Source organism: Rhopalosiphum padi, chromosome 2 (genome assembly GCF_020882245.1).
Source record: "Rhopalosiphum padi isolate XX-2018 chromosome 2, ASM2088224v1, whole genome shotgun sequence".
Lineage (NCBI taxonomy): Eukaryota > Metazoa > Arthropoda > Insecta > Hemiptera > Aphididae > Rhopalosiphum > Rhopalosiphum padi.
The window spans coordinates 8,223,354-8,245,749 of NC_083598.1; the positions used below are offsets into that span (position 1 = coordinate 8,223,354).

General features: G+C 23.6%; 2 protein-coding genes across 4 annotated transcripts; one reads left to right on the forward strand and one right to left on the reverse strand.

Moving 5' to 3' along the window:
• The first annotated feature begins 95 nt into the window (after window positions 1–95).
• Window positions 96–11,738, forward strand: LOC132922962 (copine-5-like). 2 transcript variants are annotated; one of them, XM_060986714.1, is made up of 10 exons: window positions 96–516; window positions 4,918–5,059; window positions 5,119–5,244; window positions 5,301–5,458; window positions 5,528–5,754; window positions 6,318–6,400; window positions 7,583–7,697; window positions 7,873–8,100; window positions 8,317–8,495; window positions 10,799–11,738. In XM_060986714.1, exons 1-10 carry the CDS (start codon window positions 449–451, stop codon window positions 11,084–11,086), a joined length of 1,614 nt encoding a protein of 537 aa, XP_060842697.1. In that variant the 5' UTR covers window positions 96–448; the 3' UTR covers window positions 11,087–11,738. The 2 variants fall into 2 exon arrangements, with proteins under 2 accessions (XP_060842697.1, XP_060842696.1); XM_060986713.1 differs by lacking the exon at window positions 10,799–11,738 and adding an exon at window positions 8,606–10,565 and having other exon boundaries at window positions 97–516.
• A 3,592-nt stretch (window positions 11,739–15,330) lies between these two features.
• Window positions 15,331–20,254, reverse strand: LOC132922649 (pyridoxal phosphate homeostasis protein). Of its 2 annotated transcripts, none has more exons than XM_060986273.1 (7): window positions 20,100–20,254; window positions 19,041–19,261; window positions 18,822–18,959; window positions 18,541–18,751; window positions 17,182–17,324; window positions 17,020–17,118; window positions 15,331–16,006 (listed from the first exon to the last, which is right to left on the reverse strand). In XM_060986273.1, the coding sequence occupies exons 2-7, from the start codon at window positions 19,209–19,211 to the stop codon at window positions 15,932–15,934; spliced, it is 837 nt and encodes a 278-aa protein (XP_060842256.1). In that variant the 5' UTR covers window positions 19,212–19,261; window positions 20,100–20,254; the 3' UTR covers window positions 15,331–15,931. The 2 variants fall into 2 exon arrangements, with proteins under 2 accessions (XP_060842256.1, XP_060842257.1); XM_060986274.1 differs by having other exon boundaries at window positions 19,041–19,217; window positions 20,100–20,246.
• Window positions 20,255–22,396: the final 2,142 nt, after the last annotated feature.

A 22,396-nucleotide genomic window follows, 5' to 3' on the forward strand; every position in this document is an offset into this window, starting at 1 on the left:
CACTGGCCCGTGTTTTTTCGTTCTCTCCTAATAATACATTCTTGTTTTCGTTAGAAAATACCAATGTAATATTATTATTATTATTATTATTATTATTTTCCGTCGCCGTCTCTGTTGATAACGCTCCATTCGTGAACTGATAACTGATAATGCAAGGAGCACTTGTTAGTTGTTAGGCGTAGTGAAAATGTGTCTCATTACTTAAAACTTTTATCTATGCATAACTCATTAAATTTCGCGCTACAGTCAATCTCAATGTACGCCTGTTCGAGCCTGTAAACCTCAAATTCGATCAATTATCTCTTGCCCTATACATAACATCACACCTGAGTCATGGTAGAGTTAACCGTTGTATAGGTTTTTTCTACGCGCTATTACTTCGTTGAACGCAACCATCGTCTGTTTTTCATTCTAAAAACAAAAACCTCATATCCGAAATACCGACAGTATGGCCGTGTTTAAGCCTGGTTCGTCCACCGAACCCACTTCTGAAATCGAACTGACACTGTCATGCAGGTGATTATTTTGATTAATATTTTCATAAATAATATCACTATAGAAACTAGAAAGTATAATAAATGTCTTAAAAACAAAAAAAACTGTAACTGCTGCAGTTCCGCTTGTATCAGTTCTGTTAGTATTTTAGTAATACATTTTATTCAAGTATACTTACAGTTAGAAAAATAAATATAATTTTCATATCGAGGTGAGTTCAGTTTACAGCATGTTTTACAAAATATTCAAGCACTTATTCAATGTCGATTAATTAAAAAATTATATTCAACCAATAGAAAAATATAAAATATTTTATAATGTTAAAATTTATATTGATTTAAAAATTTAAAAAAATTTGTACCTATTTGAATTTCATTAATTTTTGTATTATGTACATAATATTCAAAATATTTGATTTTAGTTTAGCTTTACTTGTTTTCTTTCATAATATTATTGAAAACTAATGAAAAATTTTTAGTCTTGACACATAAATATATTTATTAATCTAAGGCTCTTGTGTTAAAACATAGAAGTCAAGTTTGTCTTTTGATGTAATACTTCTTAAAAAATTCACCTTATTTATATCAAATTTTGTTATAAAATATGACTAATTTATGAACATGAAATAACCTGAATAAAAAACTTCCCTTATTGAATATGTATTAGGTACTTTGTTTAAGATAAGAAAATTAAATAATAGCTTCTTCAATCAATATTTCCCACATACATTTCTTACTCTTGTTTGATTGTTAACTAATCAACTAACTATACTATTGTATCTTTATGTGTGTTTGTATTAACTATTAATGATTAGTTGTATATTTATGTATAAGTTAAAGAGCAGTTATGTTGTTGCAATATAACAGTGGTCCCCAACCTGTCAATCGTTATAAAAATTAATTTTATATTTTTATCATTATGTGCCAATCGCGTAATAACACTTCAGATAATGTGGATTATTCTTAAATAATTATTCTTTGAAGCTTAAACCTTTTTTTTGTTCATCAAACAAATCTCTTCCTAAAGATCTAAATTCTCCTGAGTATTGATCATCAGGGACTTGAAATATCTAATATAGCTCATTGTTTGAAAAGATTGGCAACTCTTGCAAGATAATATTAATATTATAATAATTCAAATCTTTAGTTAGTAAATATTAATGTAGGTACTAAAACAACTTTTAATCAACATAGATTAAGGTATGATGGCGTGGCCTGGTAAAAAAGGGCACGGGGTGCTATATAATTTAAAGGGTTTTGCCAAAACAAATTTTTGGGGCAAATTTATTTCCCCCCCCCCTAACTCAATGTTACATTGTGTTAATAATAAATTAATAAAGTAATGCATAAAAAAGACTGTTCAAACTAATTAACCTATTTCCTTAATGGCTACTTAAATGTATTCTTTAGGATTGTTATTAATATTTTATAAATAATAGGTCTACCTATAACTTTATTTTATAGGATTGTAACTTTTGCTTTCAAAATTCACGTTCATTATAAGTAGAGTAATTAAGGCACATTTATACCAAAAGGAAAAAATATATTTTAGGCAAGGGATGCTGTAACATCCCAACATCCTAGCCAGTTCGCGGCCGGTATGATATATATAAGTGATGAAAAAAGATTCTTCAGCAGTGATTTTGTTGTGTTTGCTTTAAAACAAAACAGTAATAAAGTGTTAATATTTAAGTTGTATGTGTTTTTTATTATTAGAATATCATCTAAAGTCTAAAGTGATTGGACTATACAACAGTAACTACTTTCATTTTAATAATAACAATATATCAAGTCCAATGTTACACTAGCAGCCTATTTAATACCAATTATTATTAAATTCAATGTATTTAAAAATAAAATTAGTAACTATATCTACAATGAATATGTTAGATAGTGTATTTTCTCTAAATACTATAAATATTAATTATAGACTATAGTCATACATCATTGATATCTGATGATAATTTTGTGTTATTATGTTATTAAAATTTTAAAAATGTATTCATAAATACAATTCAACATTTTTATACAATTGTTGGTTATATTATTATAATTAATGAATGTGTATATTTTATAATGTATAGAAGTTGTTCATATTAAGTACCATCAATTTACAAAAATATGAAAAATTGTATTTATTTTTTACATTAAGACTGTACATACCATACAAAAAAAAACGATTTACAATATGTATTTTTTAATAGTCAATGTCAAAATGGTAAATGGTTAAAATAAGTCATTTAGCAGTTGATTCTTATAAGGCAATATTATTTTTATTAGCTTAATTTTTGTACTTATGTAAATATATAAAAATATATATTTTGTATAAAATATAATTTATAATGTATGCTGAAGTCTAGTTAAGCATAAATAATTTATACAGAATAGTTTAGACTTAATATTAAGTTTTGAATTTTTATTTAATAAAATGTGTAAGACCTTTCTTCTGGAGTTAATGAGGGAGATAATTAAATACCATAGTAACTACAATATGACTGCAATATTAAAATATGAATAGTATTTAGCCCATTTTCACATTTAGAGTTTAGGAAAGAAAACAACAAATTTTAAGGGAAGTAACAGTAGTGAATCATGGTTTAGGAAAGAAAATTATCATACTCTACTTAAATATTGTCGGAAAAATATTTACAGCTGGTTAATATAAATTTGAATACGGTTTGTGAAGTTTACCAGTAATAAATTTATATTTTATATAAATTAATTAAAAACTGATCACATTAGAAATATTACAAATAGGCTATTATAAAAAATATATTTATTGACTATGGTCCAGATTCTGATAAAAATAATGCAACCAATTTTAAAGTGATCTTGAATAAAATTATATCTGAGCTCAAAACATCATTTCATGAAATGTGGGAAGGCCAAAGTATAACAAAAGATATATTATGACAACTTATAAATATCAATTTCAAATTAATGCAAAATGCATCCAATTCAAGTCATTCCTGCAGAGCTTACAGAAAAATAATAAAGTTACTCCAAAAGTACTCAATGTATGCAATATGCATATATATATATATATATATATTGGTGTTAATAGAATAATATATTTTTTTTAAATACATTTTTACCATTGATATTGCTCTGAGAATGCATCTATGCACACTGTCTATTAAATCTTCAACAGAAATATCATTTTCTACATTAAAATGGAAAGAGTTCTATTTAAGATCTTGCATAAAAAAAAGGCTTAACTCTTAATCATTTCTTAATATTGAGACTGAGTACAAGAAATCTAGATTCTATATAAGTTTGTATCTCTTAAAAGTCAAGGAAGAAATTATAATTTAATTATAAAAAATTAAAAAATTATAAAATTCATTATTGCAACTAGATTATATTTATAAATTGAATGTGTACTTATAGTATATTTAATAAATGCTATTATATCATACAACTTTATAGAGGATCTAAAACAATATTGAAAGTATAATTTTTGTGTCATGGGGAGAAAGTATCAATTTTATTTTGTTGCGAGTCACATATATTTTAAATTCCACTAATCGTTATATTATCATATATATTTTAGTTTTATACTTCAAATAGTATTTTTATTGAAACAAATGTATGTATTAAAATTTAATTTTAGTTTGCTATAATATATTATGAATGATTTAAATATTTTTAATATCTATTGCATAATAATTTTTTTAATAATTGAGTAAGTTTGAGCAAGAATAAATTTTACTTTCTTTCAAGGACAAAATTACGATTAATGTTACTCATTGAAAATATGGAAGGTCTATTTAAACCGAGATTAAAACACTTATCTCTAACGAGTAATAGGTAATAAAATATGCAAAACGTAAATATAATATTCTATTAATAAGTAAATAATGATTCATCTTAATTTTCTATTTGTGTGTCAATTATGAATTTAAAAACATTTTACTAAGGATCAGGTATGTAAACTACTACTTGGTAAACCTACATTATCTTAGTCATAAACATAAAAATATAATTGTTACAATGTATAACTTTGTTTTATTCATTAATGTTTTTTTTATTTTATTCTGTAATGACTAATTACAAATTCTTTTAAATACATTCTAATAACAATTACAAAATGGTTTTAACATTTATTGAAATTTAAAATTTATTTGTAATTTTTAGTCATTCGAAATTTAAAAATATCTGATAATTAAAATAAATGGTACACTTTTAATATAACTAACAATATTTTAATGTAAAAATAATTTTTATTTTATTAATATGAAAATAATTTAAGTACTATTATAGTTCTGAAAATCTGAACTACTCATTTTAGTACAGATATAAAAACTGTAAATAATGAGTAACAATAAACTAACTATAAAAAAAATGAAGTATAAAAAAACTTTCAATAAATTATTTTAAGATTGAAATTTTATTATTTAGTAATATTAATGTTTTTTTTTAGAAATTTATTGGACTGTGATGTGTTTTCAAAATCTGATCCAATGTGTGTTGTATACATGAAAACGCCAGAAACTACTAAATGGATTGAAATTTGTCGTACTGAATGTATTAATAATTCTCTAAATCCTAATTTTGTTACAAAAGTAAAATATTAATTTATTAATAAAAAAAAGTATGTAATAATAAATTTACCTTTACTTAGGTACATGTGTTATATCGTTTTGAAGTTCAGCAGTTGATAAAATTTGAAGTATATGATGTAGATTCAAACCTGCATGATTTGAAATCTCAAGATTTTTTGGGATCATGTGAAACTACTCTTGGACATGTAATATATTAAATTAATTTGTCATTTATTGAATTCTTATCTTTTTCTTTTTTTAGATTGTTTCTTCTGTAACACTTACTTTACCTCTAAAAGGAGCAAAAACGAATAACAAAGGTCAAGTGATCGTAAAGGCAGAAGAACTCCCAGCATGTCATGATGAAGTCACTTTACATTTTAATGGAAAAGATTTAGTGCGAAGTGATTGGATTTCAAAGTATGTGTAATGAAATATTGTTGAATTATAAATTTAATATTTATCTATAACTTTTTACTATTTTTTCAGATTTTTTTCTTGGTTTGCAAAAGCTTATCCATTTTTAGAATTATATAAAGTTGGCGAGGATGGACAATATCAATTAGTGTTTAGAACTGAAGTTGTTAATTGGACAAACAATCCTACTTGGAAACCAATAACTTTACCGGTTCGTTCTTTATGTGGTACTGATTTTGATAGAGATATTAAAGTAGTATGTTATCATTTCAAATACAATGGAAATCATTCGTTAATAGGTAAGTGTAGATTTTATAAGTATTTAGTATTAAGTAAAACTAAAAATTATTTGGTTTAAAATTCAAAATGTTATATTTAGTTTTTTAAATCTATAAGCAATTTTGATTTCTTTAAAATCTTTACAATGTTAGAACTTTATAAGTAACAAATTTTGCTTTTTTTGTATATCTTAATTACTACTTACCAATGAAAGCTAATAAATTTTTTTTATTAAGAATAAAAAACTAACAACTTTATATTTTCTATATTGCACGCTAAACCATTGAATCATAGATATTTTTTTTTGTAAATTATATCTATTATTATTTACTAGAAGTAACCTTGTGGTGAAAATATTGTTTAAAAAAATAATAATAACAGTAGGGTGATCTAAATGTAACAAATTAGATGACGTCACAAAATTAATAAAAAAAAAAAAAAAAACTGTTGAATCCAGCCCAAAAATATATATGTTAGAATAATACCAAAATTATTATTTGAATATTTTTACCTTTCATATAAAGTTATATAAAGTTATTCATATAACATTTATATTAAAAATTATGATATTAAAATATTGCAGGAGAATTTCATGTTACAATGAATCAATTAAAAAAAGGCCCAGGTCCAGAAAATGATCATAAATGTGTCAAACCTAAGTCATCTGTAAGTAAGATTATGTTATAAATAAATTGAGGACTTTAGCTGAATAAATTAATCAAATAATTAAATAATATAAATATTATTGTTAAAAATATAAATTTGAAAGTATTTATTAAATGTTAGGTTTTGTCAAATATGTTTTTATAATATCACAAATCAGAAACCAATTTATTTAAAAATAAATATTCTATATTAACTCATTTTATACAAAAGGTTAGTTAAAAAAAAAAATCATTGCATTTGACGATTTGCAAGACGATTCTATGTAATACCTATGAATTTTCTATCAGAGACATTTATGAACCGACACACATCACAGAGACATAGAGTACAGTCAGTACAGATAAAGCAACAGATAGATTTTTAAAGAATAAATAATATGATTTTGTATTTAAAAGTTTAGTATATAATATATACCCAGTAGTCCAGTACCCCTGGACCCCCCCCCCCCATAAATACACCGCTGTTTTATATAATAAAAGTATATGTAATTAATTAATTTTCAATGCACGCATAATCAAATGGTGAAAACCCATTTGTGGGCGGAACTCTTACTGTAAATTTATTTAATTATTAATAACATAAGTTAGTAAGTTACTATGTCTATATTTTTAAAATATAATATTAATTAAATATTTTAAAATATTTAAAAAATATTATAATAAAATCTAACAGTTTATCATATCTTTGTTTCACTATTGAACTACTTAAAATACTATAATATCGTGAAATTATCCAAAATATTGGAAGTTCAAATTTAATTTTAATAATCGTTTATATGAAAATTACTTATCAAATAAAAATTATAATTATTTAATCTTAATATTATTTTAATAAATAAAATACGTTTTGTGATTATTTGTATCTAACAATTTAATTTAAAATAATGTAACATAAAAAGTTTAGGATAACATGTCTTTACTCTTTAAAGTTTAATGTTTAAACACTTTAAACCCTTAATAAATAATAAGCAATAAACCTATAATAAAATTTATTACAAAAAAAAAAACCATTTTTATTAAACTTAAAAATGTTAACATTGTTTATCAATTGTTCTGATACTGTCCATGTTTGTATTTTATTAATTCAAAGAAATTTAATTAGTAAAAATATACTTAAGTAAACTAATGATAGATACTGAATACTGATTGTTGCCTGTGTATATCAATTTCTACAATGTTTCAGAAAATTTGTGGAAGCATACGTCTGAATCATTTTGAGTTGAAGAAAACATTCACTTTCCTTGATTACATAATGAATGGTACACAGATAAATTGTACAGTTGCTATAGATTTCACAGGTAAAATTTCATACTAAACCTATTAAATTTAAATAATGAAATTTAGATCTATGTAATTGTAAAAATATATGGATTGTAAACTGGTTTTAACTTAGCATCTAAATATCATTAATAATTATGTATTATTATTTATCTATCTCATTTAGTACAATCTTTGTGATATTTGATTTAACAGCATCTAATGGAGATCCAAAAGATCACAATTCATTACATTATCTTAGTAATAGACCCAATCAATATGAACAAGCATTAGTAGCTGTGGGGGATATTATTCAAGACTATGATAGTGATAAAGTGTTTCCAGCTTTGGGTTTTGGTGCTCGCATTCCACCACACGGAGAAGTGTCTCATGAGTTTTTCTTGAATTTACAGGCCAGTGATCCATACTGTGCTGGAATTGAAGGTAAATATATAAAATATTAATTTGATATTAATCACAATTTGTACAGTAAAGCATTGATAATATATTTAATAATCATTAATAAATTCAACAATATGATTATGTGGGAATATAATTTAAAAACAAAACAATATAAATAATAAAATTGAGAAGGATGCTCATTGCTTATGATAACGTAATTTGTTTTAAATCAAATTTAAACTGATATTAAATTTTAAGGTGTGATCAATGCATACCATCATTGCATTAGGAGCGTTCAGTTATTTGGTCCAACAAATTTTAGTCCTGTAATCAACCATGTTGCAAAGTTTGCCCAGGCATATCAAGATGGATCACAGTATTTTATTCTGCTAATCATTACTGATGGTGTTATAACAGATATGTTCCATACTAAGCAGGTACTTATCACAAATGTTATGATATGTCTTAAGTTATGGAAACGATTAATATATGCGCTCATACATGTAGATTGAAGGGGTTTTGCTCATTTTTAACTAATATTATTTAGGCCATAATCAATGCATCGTCTTTGCCTATGTCAATTATCATAGTGGGGGTAGGTAATGCAGATTTTGATGCGATGGAGGAACTGGATGCTGATACAGTCCCATTAGAAGTCAATGGCGTACGTGCAACTAGAGACATTACACAATTTGTATCGTTTAAAGATTTCCAGTCATGTGATAATCCAACTTTAGCTAAAGCAAATTTAGCCCGAGAAGTGCTTGCTGAAATACCAAATCAGATTGTAGGCTACATGAAGTCTAAAAACATTATTCCAAAGAATATAAAAAAATAAAGTATTAAATATTTATCATAGATAAACACGGGTCTTTAAATTGTGTGCCACAATAAATTATATTTATTCTATTTCAATTTTAAATTAATCGTGACAATTATGCATTTGTTTTATACTCAACTAATTAATAATTTAGTCTTTTTACTCTTGTGCTATTTGCTTACAAAATATTAAATCTTAATTAATATTTTTAATAAGTCTGAAAACAAAATACTTTTGATTCTGTATGTATTTATTCCAAGGAAATATTTATAATTGTATTGTATTATTGCCATATAGTTATTTAGATATTTTATTACTTTTCTCATTTTTTGTTTTTTGTTGTTGTTTTTTTTTTTATTTTTGTTATTCAATTATTGTATTAATTTATTTATTTAATGTTCTTATGCCGATTGCATAAAAAATTGATACATTTCATGGTTTTTTTAAAAGGACTAATAAATAATATTTAAAGGATCTATTACCACTATACATTAATTAATTAAATGATTAATGATTGTTTATGTTAATTAGTGTTAGGTATTATATTATATTAATTTTGTATTTAAAAGAAATTTTTTTTTTTAATAATAAAATATTAGCAATCTATGTACAATTTAACTACAACCAAAAATAATTTTCATGTTTAACAATTTAAACAACATTTGATATTAAATTTAACTTAAAGTCTTAAATAAGTACTGGATAATATCTTTTATTGTGGATACTTTGGTTGTGTTACATTTAAAAATGTCAAGTATTAGTTCTTGTGATAAATGGTTTTTCAAAAATTGTATAAAAAATAATTAAGTTACGTATAACATAAGATTGAAATGTTAAACTCATATATTTAATATTATAAGAAAAAAATTTAACACAGAATAAGTATTTCATTTTAATGTATTAGCCTAAATTTCTATCAGTTTAAACAATATGGATTTATCCATCTTAAGCTATATTAAAAATACTTAAGATACTGGAATTTGTGGAAAAGTTCAGGAAATACTATTTTTTTTTTTAACTTCGGGATATTTATGAATTAAATTCTCACCTTTATTAAAAATAATAATCTTAAAAAATAAACTATGTTTGATATGGTTTATTTATATAAAGCTAATTTAAATATTAAAAATAAAATTACTTTTCAAAAATGTTGTTGTATTATGTCTTATTGACTTTGAATTATGTAAAAAATAACTTCAAAAGTGTTAATAAATTTTAAATTACTTTAAAATTCTAGTATACAATAATGCAATTTAATAAAAACTTCCCATAAGAGTATTTTGTATGACCTATTGTAATTTTGTATAATAATTTACTATTTAATCACGCTTTGTAAAAGTAATCAAATTTGTCATACTTATTATAATTCTTGGTTTAAATATTTATTATATTCATGGGACCATTAATAATAAATATAATCACATTTTCAATTTATGAAATACACATAAATATAAGATAATGATTTACATTATAAATGTTTTCTCTTTTAAAACCCATACTATTTGGATTGCTAAAACTAATTGAATCAAAGGTTGGTTAAAAAATATTTTTTTATGATACAAATTTTTGAGCCTAATCAATGTACTATTGTTAATTTTAATAATTATTACCTATTTTTTTTTTGCTGTATATTATTAAATCTATTGTATCCACTGATGAATGCTAATAAAGAAAACATTAAAAAATATTTGTGTATACCTATATAATATGGACAACTTTTATACTTCATAAATAATATTATTATATAACTAATATATTTTGTTAAAATTAATAACTTATGGGGTCGAAATCAATTTTTAATTCAGTATGAGTTCAATAAGTACAGATCTTTCTACTTCCACAAAAATTATTGCATACCTACTGTAGTTGTTAGCATTAGAATTGGAAAACTAGATTGATAAATTAGATTATATTCTATAGGCCATAATCAAAGCATCCACACTGCCGCTGTCCATTATCATTGTAGGAGTGGGAAATGCTGATTTTCAATCAATGGAAGAATTGGATGGTGACACAGTTAAGCTTGAAGTCAATGGAATCTATGCGGCCAGAGATATAGTGCAGTTTGTGCCATTTAAAAATTTTCAACAAATTGAAAATCCGATGAACGCTAAATCATACCTAGCCCGTGAAGTTTTAGCTGAAATACCAGCGCAACTTGTTGGATACATGAAAAGTCGTAATATTGTTCCTGAAAGTTTGCATTAATAATACTTAAAATATGCTAAAAAAAAATTTGCAAATATGCAATCCAATCATATTTTTCAATTTTTACAATGAATTATTGATAACTTATTATGCAATAATACTCATTTTTATGTGCTTTTGTTGAACTCTTGAGACTGCCATACCAATTTATTACATTTATGTTCTTCACACAAAATCATTTTTTAATTTTTTAATTTTTACCTTTATATTTATATTTGAATAATTACTATTATATTTGTATATCAAAACAAACTTGTCAAATGACGAAATCATTTTTGTAATATATTTTATTCTAGTCACATTTTATTTAAAACAAATTTATTGTTAATTTATTATTATATAAAAATATGCTCAATATCACAACAATCGCATTTACTCCCTTTTTAAAAATATAGTTAATTATTGGAACTAAGCATTAAAAAATATATTGTTGGTGCTTGCTAAAACATTTTATGTATTTTTCTATTATAACATACTTAATTTAATTATTTATTTATGTAATTTCCATTGCATACTATATTACACATATACACATTTTATTAATGTTTTTATCTATTTTAGTGTACTATTTATATTATAAACATGATATTTGTCAAGTATTATCAATATTATCATCATTAGTTATTAATAAAGTGCCAATGTCATATTATTATACTTTCTAACTTCATTTAAATATAATGTTTATAAGAGTAAATTTTAATAAAACGTTAATCGAAAACAATTTTTTTTAAACAAATCTAATTTTAAAAAAGTAAATAATTATTTAGTTGATGATCTCAACAAGTAAAAATCAATGGATTTTTATCTGATTCATTTCCACTATTACCAGTCACTTCAGGTGTTTCCCATGGGGGCCACCTATCTCCGTTGTTATTTTCCATCTTCTGGCAATCATTCCTCAATTGATGACTAGTTTAATTCAAAATTATCTAAACAGAGTGAGTGATTGGTGCCGTTCCAATGTTTTTAAGTTAAATACTGCCAAATGTTTTAAAATGTAATTTTTTCGTACTAATTCTAAAGTAAATTCTGACTATCATATTAATGGTGACAAACATGTTTAAATAGATACATGTCATGACCTAAGGGTGGTATTCGAGCCTAATTTATTATTCTCTTCTAATATTGAATATTTATGCTCAAAAGCACTCAGAAGTCTTTGTTTTATAATTCATAACACAAAAGAATTCAATAATTAAAATTTGTCTTAAAACTTTATATACCTCACTAGTTAGACCTATTCTTGAATTCTCTTCAGTTCTATGGAATCCTACGCTAATTGGGTATAAGAGGAAATTGCATGGTCACGTAAATCCATCCTTCTTTATGTTTATATTATCAATTCAAGCCAATATTAATTTAGAATTCCTTGTTAGTATATGTAAATCTATAGATATCCACTTTATGTCCAAATTAATAAATGGTGTTATATCCTGTCCGGATTTATTGCATTCATTAAAATTTAATGTTCCTCAATATAATTTGTGGTACCATCCTACATTTTCAATACCATTTTGTCGTACTTCATATAGATACAATAATCCCCCAGATCGCTAGATTGTATTGCTTGAGAATGTAATGAGCTGGAAAATGTAAATCTATTCTATACACGTAACTTATATTTAGTAAGCTAAGTTTCCTTAATATGTTGTAATTATCTTTTCCATAGACGATGTTGTTAATTTTAATTTAATTTGAATGTTACTTATTGTTCACCTTCACTTATTCATTATTTAAAAATTGTATTTATATTATTAAGTTCATATAACCTTATATTGTTAACTTTATTGTATCACTGAACTGTACTTGATCCTTAAAGGAGTTTACATCAATAAAATAAAAAATAAAAGCCAATAAAAAATATGTTTTTCTAAGAACAGATTTTCTGAAATAGATTATTCAGATTATTGTGTTTTGTTTCCGCCCAATCTAATAACAACAAACTATATAAAAATAAATTATTTTTCAAAATCACAAAAACTGATCTGAGAAAATTAATATATGTATCTAAATATTGTATTGTAATAAGACTATGCCTGATCTTCAAAATATACCTAATGAGTAACTTAATGAAGTATACTCATTTAAAATGTGTGTGTAAATATATATGAATATTATGTTATGTTATAAATGTGTTCATTTTTGATCAATTTGAAATTTGTTGTTCGATCAAGTTCTTTAGTTTTCATAATTTTGAGTAATTATTGTTATCAATTTCTTATTTTCTTTTGACTAATACTTACTTAAAAAATATAAATTAAAGTAACATTAACACAGTAATACATGAAACAATATTTTTTACATTTATACATCTCACCTTAGCACTTGAGAGGATTACGATTACCCATACTAATAATATATCATACACTCTCATATATTGTGTTAATACAAGTATTTTTAAAATAATATTATTTATTAAAATATAAATTTTAATTGATCAAAGAATAATTAATTGACGACTGGAGTTTTAACATTTATACTTGTATATATTGGTATATTTAATGTACCAGTTATGTATAGAGTTATAGGAGTACAATTAGGTAGAAAATAATTACATATTATTTATGCTGATATACAAAAAAAATATATTGATCAATAAATTATAACTTTTTCAAATTGTAAAAGAGTTAAGTGTAAACTATTACAGTGTTACAAATTAAAATGATTACACAAGTAGATAACCCTTTAATTATCAATTATAAGTACATTTTATAGTAATTATTAAAAATTAGAACTATGTTTTGTTCGTACCTGGTCTCAACTTCAGATTTGTTTTTATATTAAAAACAAAGACATTTACAGTCCGCATAATAATACAAAAAGTAAATTTAATAACTTAAGATGTAATTCAATTGCTGTCACACTTACGATAAAAAAAAATTATCAACCTATATCATAAATGCTTAATACTATATCAATACTTATAAGTTATAATTGATGGATTAATAGTCTTGTAACTTCTAAGGATTAATATTGAAATTCATTAATATTTAATATCTATAGAAGCTTGTTTTAATAACTGATTATAGACCATATTCATTTAATTGTAAAAAATTAACTTTTTATTGGAATTACCTAGGCCTATGGGATGTGATTAGAAATCATTTAAGCGATTATAAAAATGTATTTATGAATTATTATATAAAATACTTACTAATATTTTATAACTATTAAGATAATCATTAGTAAGTAGTCTAGGTACTATCTAGTACTTTTCAAAAGAAGCAAATCCATTAAATAGTAAAACCTATATTATTAAGAAGTACAGTCATTAATCATAAATTTATAAATAGTAGTAGGTAACCTATAGGTGTAGATATTTAGTACTATATAATCAATTCTACTTTACTACTGTTCGTAATTTTAGATAAATATCTATTCTTTTTACATTTATATATACTTTTAGATTATGAGCAAACTAATGAATATATTAATTTTGCAGTATGTTTTTTTTTTATGTGTACACGTTTCACAATAGAAAAAATACTTTAATTTTCAACTTTAAAATTGTTATTTTGTAGCAAGCGCAAACCTAATATAGTTGATACTCTTAGGTCAACATAGAAAATTCTTAATACTTCAATCACTCATAAGTTTATTTAACGGAATTTAAAAAAAAAAGTTTAGTGTAGTCACTAAAACATTTTATGTGTAATTGAAATTGAAACGTTTAAGACATTTGATATTTAAACGAATACCTAATAATAATTTATACTCAACCAATTTTTGCTACTTGTTTAATTATTATTAAAAAAATATTGATCATATAAATTATAAACCTAAAACATTCTACAATTACTTAAATTATAATTTTTTATACTAAACTATGCTGTCTATATTTGATGAAACTTTAAAAATATTTAGACAAATTATAAACAATTTATAGGCGTAATAAAATATTTTTGAATTATTTTAGTGTTGATAAAAATTCATTAACTCTGTAGAAAAGGTTGAGCATTTAATGCAAGATCCCATGTAGATTATTTTTATAGCAATTTAAAAATATTGAAAATGCACACACAATTATTTTTAAGTTTTGAAATTCAAATTCAAAAAAAATTTGTCAAAATAAAATTTAAATAGTTTATTATTATAGGTAAAAATTGAAAAATTGTTATAAGATTTATAATAAATAATTCTCACTGAAAATCAGTAATCTTAAAGATATACAAACGCAATATTTTTTGATAGACATTTAACAAAAATATATATTTAAATTAAAAATAATGAATATAATAACAATATAAATGTATAAAATGTATATTCTCATTAATATAGGTAGACAAAAAATTGTCTCCACTAAGAATATTTTTTCATTAATTTATCATTAAATTCAAATTTAACATTTCCACTACAGTACACTAGTGAATGAGGAGGTATACTTAACACCTACAACTGTATAGCAGAGTGATTACCAAACTGATAAAACTGTTTTTTTTTTAAGTCAGTTCTCAATAGTAAAAAATACAGAAATTCTATAAATAATGCATATCTTCAAAATAATAAGCCTCTTCATAAAAAAATTAAAAATTAAAATAATTTATAACAGAGTTATAGTAAATTTGTCTATATATTATAAAACATTCTTTTATTTTATTCATAAACAAGTCGACCAAACTGTAAGTCGTACGAATATTTTTAAGTACATTTATAATCATATATTTTTGCTTATCATATATATATACATATATATATATATAGAATATAGATACATGTATTTTTAAGTTTCTTGTGTAATATTATAATAAGATATTTATATATTACAATGAAAAAGGATCTAATTTAAATTTAATGAATATAAGATAAATCAAATTAATTTTTTAATGATTTATTATTACAAATAAATTATTGTTTTTCTTTTCTTGGACGAAAACCAAAAATACTACTTCCAACTCGAACATTTGTACTTCCTAATTCAATCTAAAATATCATAAATATAAAACAATGATATATATATATTTATTATTTTGCGCTTACATTTTAAAGCTAAAATAACAATAACATAATAATATAAGAACAACTCAAATGACTTGAATAATAAACCTTATAGCCTTATAAGTAGAGTGCGGATTTTTATGCAGTTGCATATTTATTTCCTTTTAATATTTTTGGATTTTTGTCAGTTATCTCCACGAATCATCATAATTTGAAGTTAATGGTGAAATTTTTTTTTGCATATTTCTGCATATTTAAAGGTTATTGCATATTTTTGCATATTTTGACAAAATTCAAAATGTATAGCATATTAAAGCAAAAATTTAAAAAAAATGTATAAAATAATATTTTGTCAAGTAGAAAAATTAAAACTAAATTTCATAGTCACTAAATAATAATTTATAAATAAATAAATCGATAAATAATCGATTACGACGTAAACTTCAAATATACCCCAATAACTTCGGTTGAGGTCAAATGTTCGTTCTCAGTCTTTAAAAATACGTTAATCAATAAATGACACAGCTTCACAGAAGAAAAACTTGAAATGCATATGATTATTCATTTAAAAAATAAATTAAGTTCAGGAAATTCCCTAAATTTTTTATTATTAAGTATATAAGTATTTAAGTAATTAATTATTATAAGTTTTATTGTAAATATAAAATAAATAAAAAATTCTTGCATATGTTTTACATATTTTCATGATTTTTACTGCATATTATATGGCATATTTTGATACTTTTAAGTGCATACAAATCCGCGCTCTACTTATAAGTAACCGAAAACCAACTATTGCCATTAAGGACTCTTTGTTTTCAGTTTGCATTTTTTATAATTTTTTATTGTCATGTTAGGTAATTTAATACTATTAATTTATTTTTATTATTTAATAATAAATTTGTTAAAAGAGCTTTTGCCCATAAATATTATTAAAATTAAATAAAAATCTATATTATGCTATATAAATTGATAATAATGTTAAATAATATACTTACAGCATGTTCAAAATCATCAGACATACCCATAGATAATTCTATTTCGGATGGATTTAATTTTAATTTCTCACAAACATTTCTTTTACAATCAACTAAGGCCTGAAAATGTATAAAATCATAAAATAGGTATCTCCAATATAGATTAAATTAATATATAAATACCAAAAAATCTGGATTTGGTCCTTGAGAACAATCATAACCATACTGACCAATTGTCATTAAACCAATCAGTTCTAAATGGTCACATTTCTCAACAATAAATTTATAAAAATCTACTACTGAATCAGTTGTTATGCCAGATTTTTCTGCAAATAAACATTAATAATGTATGTATCTTTTTTTTTTTTTTATAGTATAATATTAGATCTAGTATATTTATTTATTATTATTAGCAATTTTTTAATATAAAACTTAAATTAAAATACCATTCTATACCCATGTTTATCAGTTTAACTAGACTTATGCTATGCAAATTTACAGTCATTCATGTCTTCACTCTTCAACCCTCCTAACATTTTTGGGTAAATGTACTTATAAACATATTAGTATTAACTTTATTTTAGCCTAAAATATAAAAAATATAATGTGTTTCATATAAACGAATAATCCTTCAAGTCGGTTGTAAACACCAATAGAAACAATAAATAATAATCAAATTAAAAAACAATTTGGTATAAAAAAATTTTAGGAATCTAGCCCCCTCCCCTAACTTAAAGGACTAGTTATGCCTATGCAGTCATTTAAAACATTATGTATATTAGTATATTATGTAATTATGTAAATACTTTTAAATTTTAAATAGTAGATTTAAAGTATACAATTTATGAATTTTTAATTTATATGTTCATTATTACATTCAGTGGCAGATTAACCACTAGGCTCTTAAAGCTTGAGCCTAGGGCAGCAACTTGTAGAGGCGGTAAATTTTTTATATTATTTTATTTTTATTCTAAAAAAATTAACCAAAAAAAAAAAAATTTAATTTTACTATTTTTCACTCCCAGGGCAGCTATACTCGATTACCCATCACTCTTCGATGTTAGCCCATTTAAACTACGATCCATGGATAGTATAATAGTATATAATAGTATTTATAAAAAAGGGGGGGGGCGGTAAACACTGAGCATGCTTTAGGGCGCCGAGAAGGTTAATCCGCCATTGATTACATTTAATTAGTTAGACCAGGCACTGGCAACCCGCAGCCCTCGGAACTTATTGCTGCGGCCAACCAAATCATAGTGTTTAAAATTTCAATTTTATATCTTAAATTAATTATGACTTTAATATAACAATGTGCACATCTCATGACATAAGCTGAGCAAGAACGTAATCTAATCATATATATATAATAAAGTATATTTTTTAATATTTTATTTTTGTATGCGGCCCTCAATAAAAAACTGAAAAAAATTATGGCCATAATTATGTGTAGGTAAAAAGGTTGCCAACCCCTAAGTTAGACAGTAAATTATTTAAAATAATTTAACAACTAATAATATTAAGTATTATAATTTTTCTAACCTTTCTCATTACTAGTGTTAACTTGAACCATTACTTTCAATTTACTTTCTTTATTAAGTTTTTTCCATCCATCATTTACAGCACTTGCTAATTTTTCACTATCAATTGTTTCAATAACATGTAAACCGGGAGCCATTAACACTTTGGAAACTTTGTTTTTTTGTATGTGACCAATAAAATGCCACTTAATGTCTTGACATTTATCTAATATCTTTATAAATAATTCAAAAATGAAGATAATTATTTTTTAAAATCAACTCAATGTCAAATTATATACTTACTTCGACATCTGTTGATTTAGTGATTAATTCTTGAACATAGTTTTCTCCAAAATGTCTTTGACCTTTCTGGTAAATACCAATTATATGTTCTATAGGTTTTGTTTTACTAACAGCAACTAGCCTTGGCTCTACATAGCACTGTATATATAATATACTAGTTCATTATTTTATTTAAAAATAAAAAATTTCTTTTTGTAATTGAGTTAAGTAAATGATTACCTCCTTTTGTTTTTGAGTCACAACTTTAATTCGACATCTAACATCATTTAAACCATCAATAACATTTTCCAAAGTACTCATTTTCTTTTTATTATAACTCAATTGCAATGAAATGAAATTCTTTAATATTAATGTAGGCTTGTAGATCGATAGTAATGATTTTATAAACATCACATTCTTGACATCAAAAAAGAAGTATAAGACATATTATACTAGTTTTCCTTAAATAAATGTATATGTTAATAGGTATTGATTAATGAATATAATGCTTAAAAAATTAATAATTATAATAATTTATGTAATATATAACCATAACACAAATACATCATTATTAAAATAACTTTTTTACCCAAGTAAAAAAAAATATATGATTGAATTATCTTACTAACAAAAATAACCAAAATAATTATTTGAGTAGAGTAATTTGGTAAAAAAAATCTAGTTTGGACTTTTAATTCAGATATATTTTAATATAAATTTAAAAAAAAGAATTCAATTGAATTGAAATTATATTTTCTAATGACTTCAACATTAAAGAATTTTTATTTCTTATTTAATCAATAAACTAATTATTTTGTATTTAGAATATGAGATTACAAGTTATATAATAGTAATTACAAAATTATTAGGTTTAATCAATATTTTATTTCACCATGACATTATACTAAATCAATATAGATAACTATATCAAGTTATACATTTTTTAAATGATAGAAATTAGTAATTACAGTAACCATAGGCTTGAAAAGAATTACGATACAGGGCCGGTTACACCAACGACAGTAAATGCTTATAAAAAAAATGGTACTGACTGCATTATACACTTTATATTCGATTATTTTGGACAGGAACATTAAATTAATACATGTTTAATAAAAAATCCCAATTCATCTCATTACTTTAGACAACTCAAATGATAATGTTACTTATAAATAATAATTTATTATTATTTAGTACAATTTACAATTAATAATAATTATTATTTACTAAGTATATTACTTAAAAATGTAAATTAAGTATATACTATCAACATTATATATTTAAATATTTGGTACGCACCACTATTAATGGTCACTGTATTTGATTAAATAAAATAAGTTGTAAATAATTAAGTTTATTTAAATTTAAGTATTGAAAAAAAAATATTAAGTACGAAAATGAAAGTTATTCTATATCAGTTTCCCAGGTCCAAGTAAACATTAAAATTAAATTTAAAAAAAAAAACTGATAAGGACTCCTATCACTAAACTAGGTGGATGGGATCCCCATGTGATATCAAACAGTGGTACATTGTACAATATGCACGTTACCATAATATTATATTCATGAATATTTCTCTATGTTTATAAATATTGTCAATATTGAATACTAAAATACCTACATCCATATAATACATCTAACAGTTTAAAGTTTAAATTTAAAAATATTCAACTATACGTCTAATTGTACATGTACTTCATCGTATGGATAGCTGGATAGGTGGTTATTAATATGTAACTACTAACTAGAGAAATTGTTTTATCCTAAGTCTTAAACAATACAATTTAATTTGATGAATGAAAGAAAAATTGTGTATTGCATGGACCACACGTCCACACGGACACGGTCTACACAAGTAATGGTGGCAATGGAATGCCACCTTTATACAAGTAAGTAGGTAGTACTAAATAGGTAAGAGCTAAGAGGCTATTATTAATTTAATATTATAATTAATAATTAATTATAATTTTTATATAATTGAATAAAACGTTGTTGTACGTTTTCGTCACACCGTGCAAATTGCATAATTAAAAAAAAATGCAAGTCGAACATTATTACGTAAACTTAAAAATATGTATGTAGGCAAGTACCTACTTATATGTTACATACTTAATACTTAAATAGATATATGATGTATAACAGAATCGATAAAGCCTTACATGTTTGATATATATGTATACTCATTATGCGTGTATAATATATTAATATTGCACATTGTATTAAATTTCAAAATTTGGTCAATTTTATAGGCACCCTAAGGCCATTCGTTTTCCCTCTCCGAATGGTAAATGCATTATCCTAACTTACCGGGCACGCAGTGCATATATGTATAATAATAGGTAATACCTAATTTTATCATAATAATAATGATAATAATAATTAATAATTAATAATAGCGTACAACGTAAAAGCACAACATAATATTACTATATAATGTTTTTATGGTTACAAAACAATAGTTATTTATATTGTGTTGGTAAAGAGTATATTACGCACCATGGGAACAGTATATTTAATATACTCTATTATATTCATATTATACCAGATGATCGAATTAATTTTGTAATACATCATTACTTCAAAAATCATGAATTTTTTTGAAAATATTTTTTTACTTAATTCATGTTGTTTAATATAAATTTTATATAAACAATGTTTATATTTATCGTTATCATTTTATTTATTTTTAAACTTTTTAATTACAATATGCACTTTTAATTCCTTATTCTACAAAATATTTTTTGGTGTACAACCCGAATTTTGGATTAATTTTAAAAAGATGTCAGCGCATTATTTATTTTATTTATTGTTTGACCCATGTGTAACATACCAAATTTGTGGTCTACCACTACAATAGAACCAACCTTGTGTTGTTAGCTTTAATGCTTTGTATAGAGTGAATAGGTTTATTATCGAATTTAAATTTGAGAACATTATCTCTGTTCTTACTTTGACATTTATACCATATTTCAATATTAAAATGAGATATGACTGATATGAGTTTTTTTTTAAATAATTGCAATATTTAATGGTATACTCATGTATAACTCGTATTAAAATTTAAATATCGCAAAAATCATGTAAGAAGACAAATAATATTCTTAAATTGAATTTAAATAATAAGCCAATTTACTGAAATAGTTACTGAAGCTAACAACATAAAATTGCTATGTATATTGAGCGTGGGTCAGAGAGATAAAACAAACAATGCGCTCAAGTATTTAAATTTAGTACTTGGTTGCTTGGATGATCGAAGTAAGGTGGAACAGTGGCACATCGCAAAATTTTTATCCATTACACTACTCTTCTTTTTTTTTTTTTAATCTGTACATAGGCCGTTGGTGGTAGGTACAATAAATGCTAAATGAATAATAAATGTGCATTTGATGAAGAAACCATTTTCATCTAGCAACAACATTTTGGAAAGTGTTTATATCTATCATATTTTCTATAAATATATATAGAAAAATCTCTTGGTCCCCAGTGTTTGAGTCTTTTTGGAGAATATTCAAGAAGTGGCTGGATTTTTTATAAGTGGCTTCGAGTGGATGTGTTAGCAGATGTGGAATTTTTGGTAGAATGTATATTGCTTATAA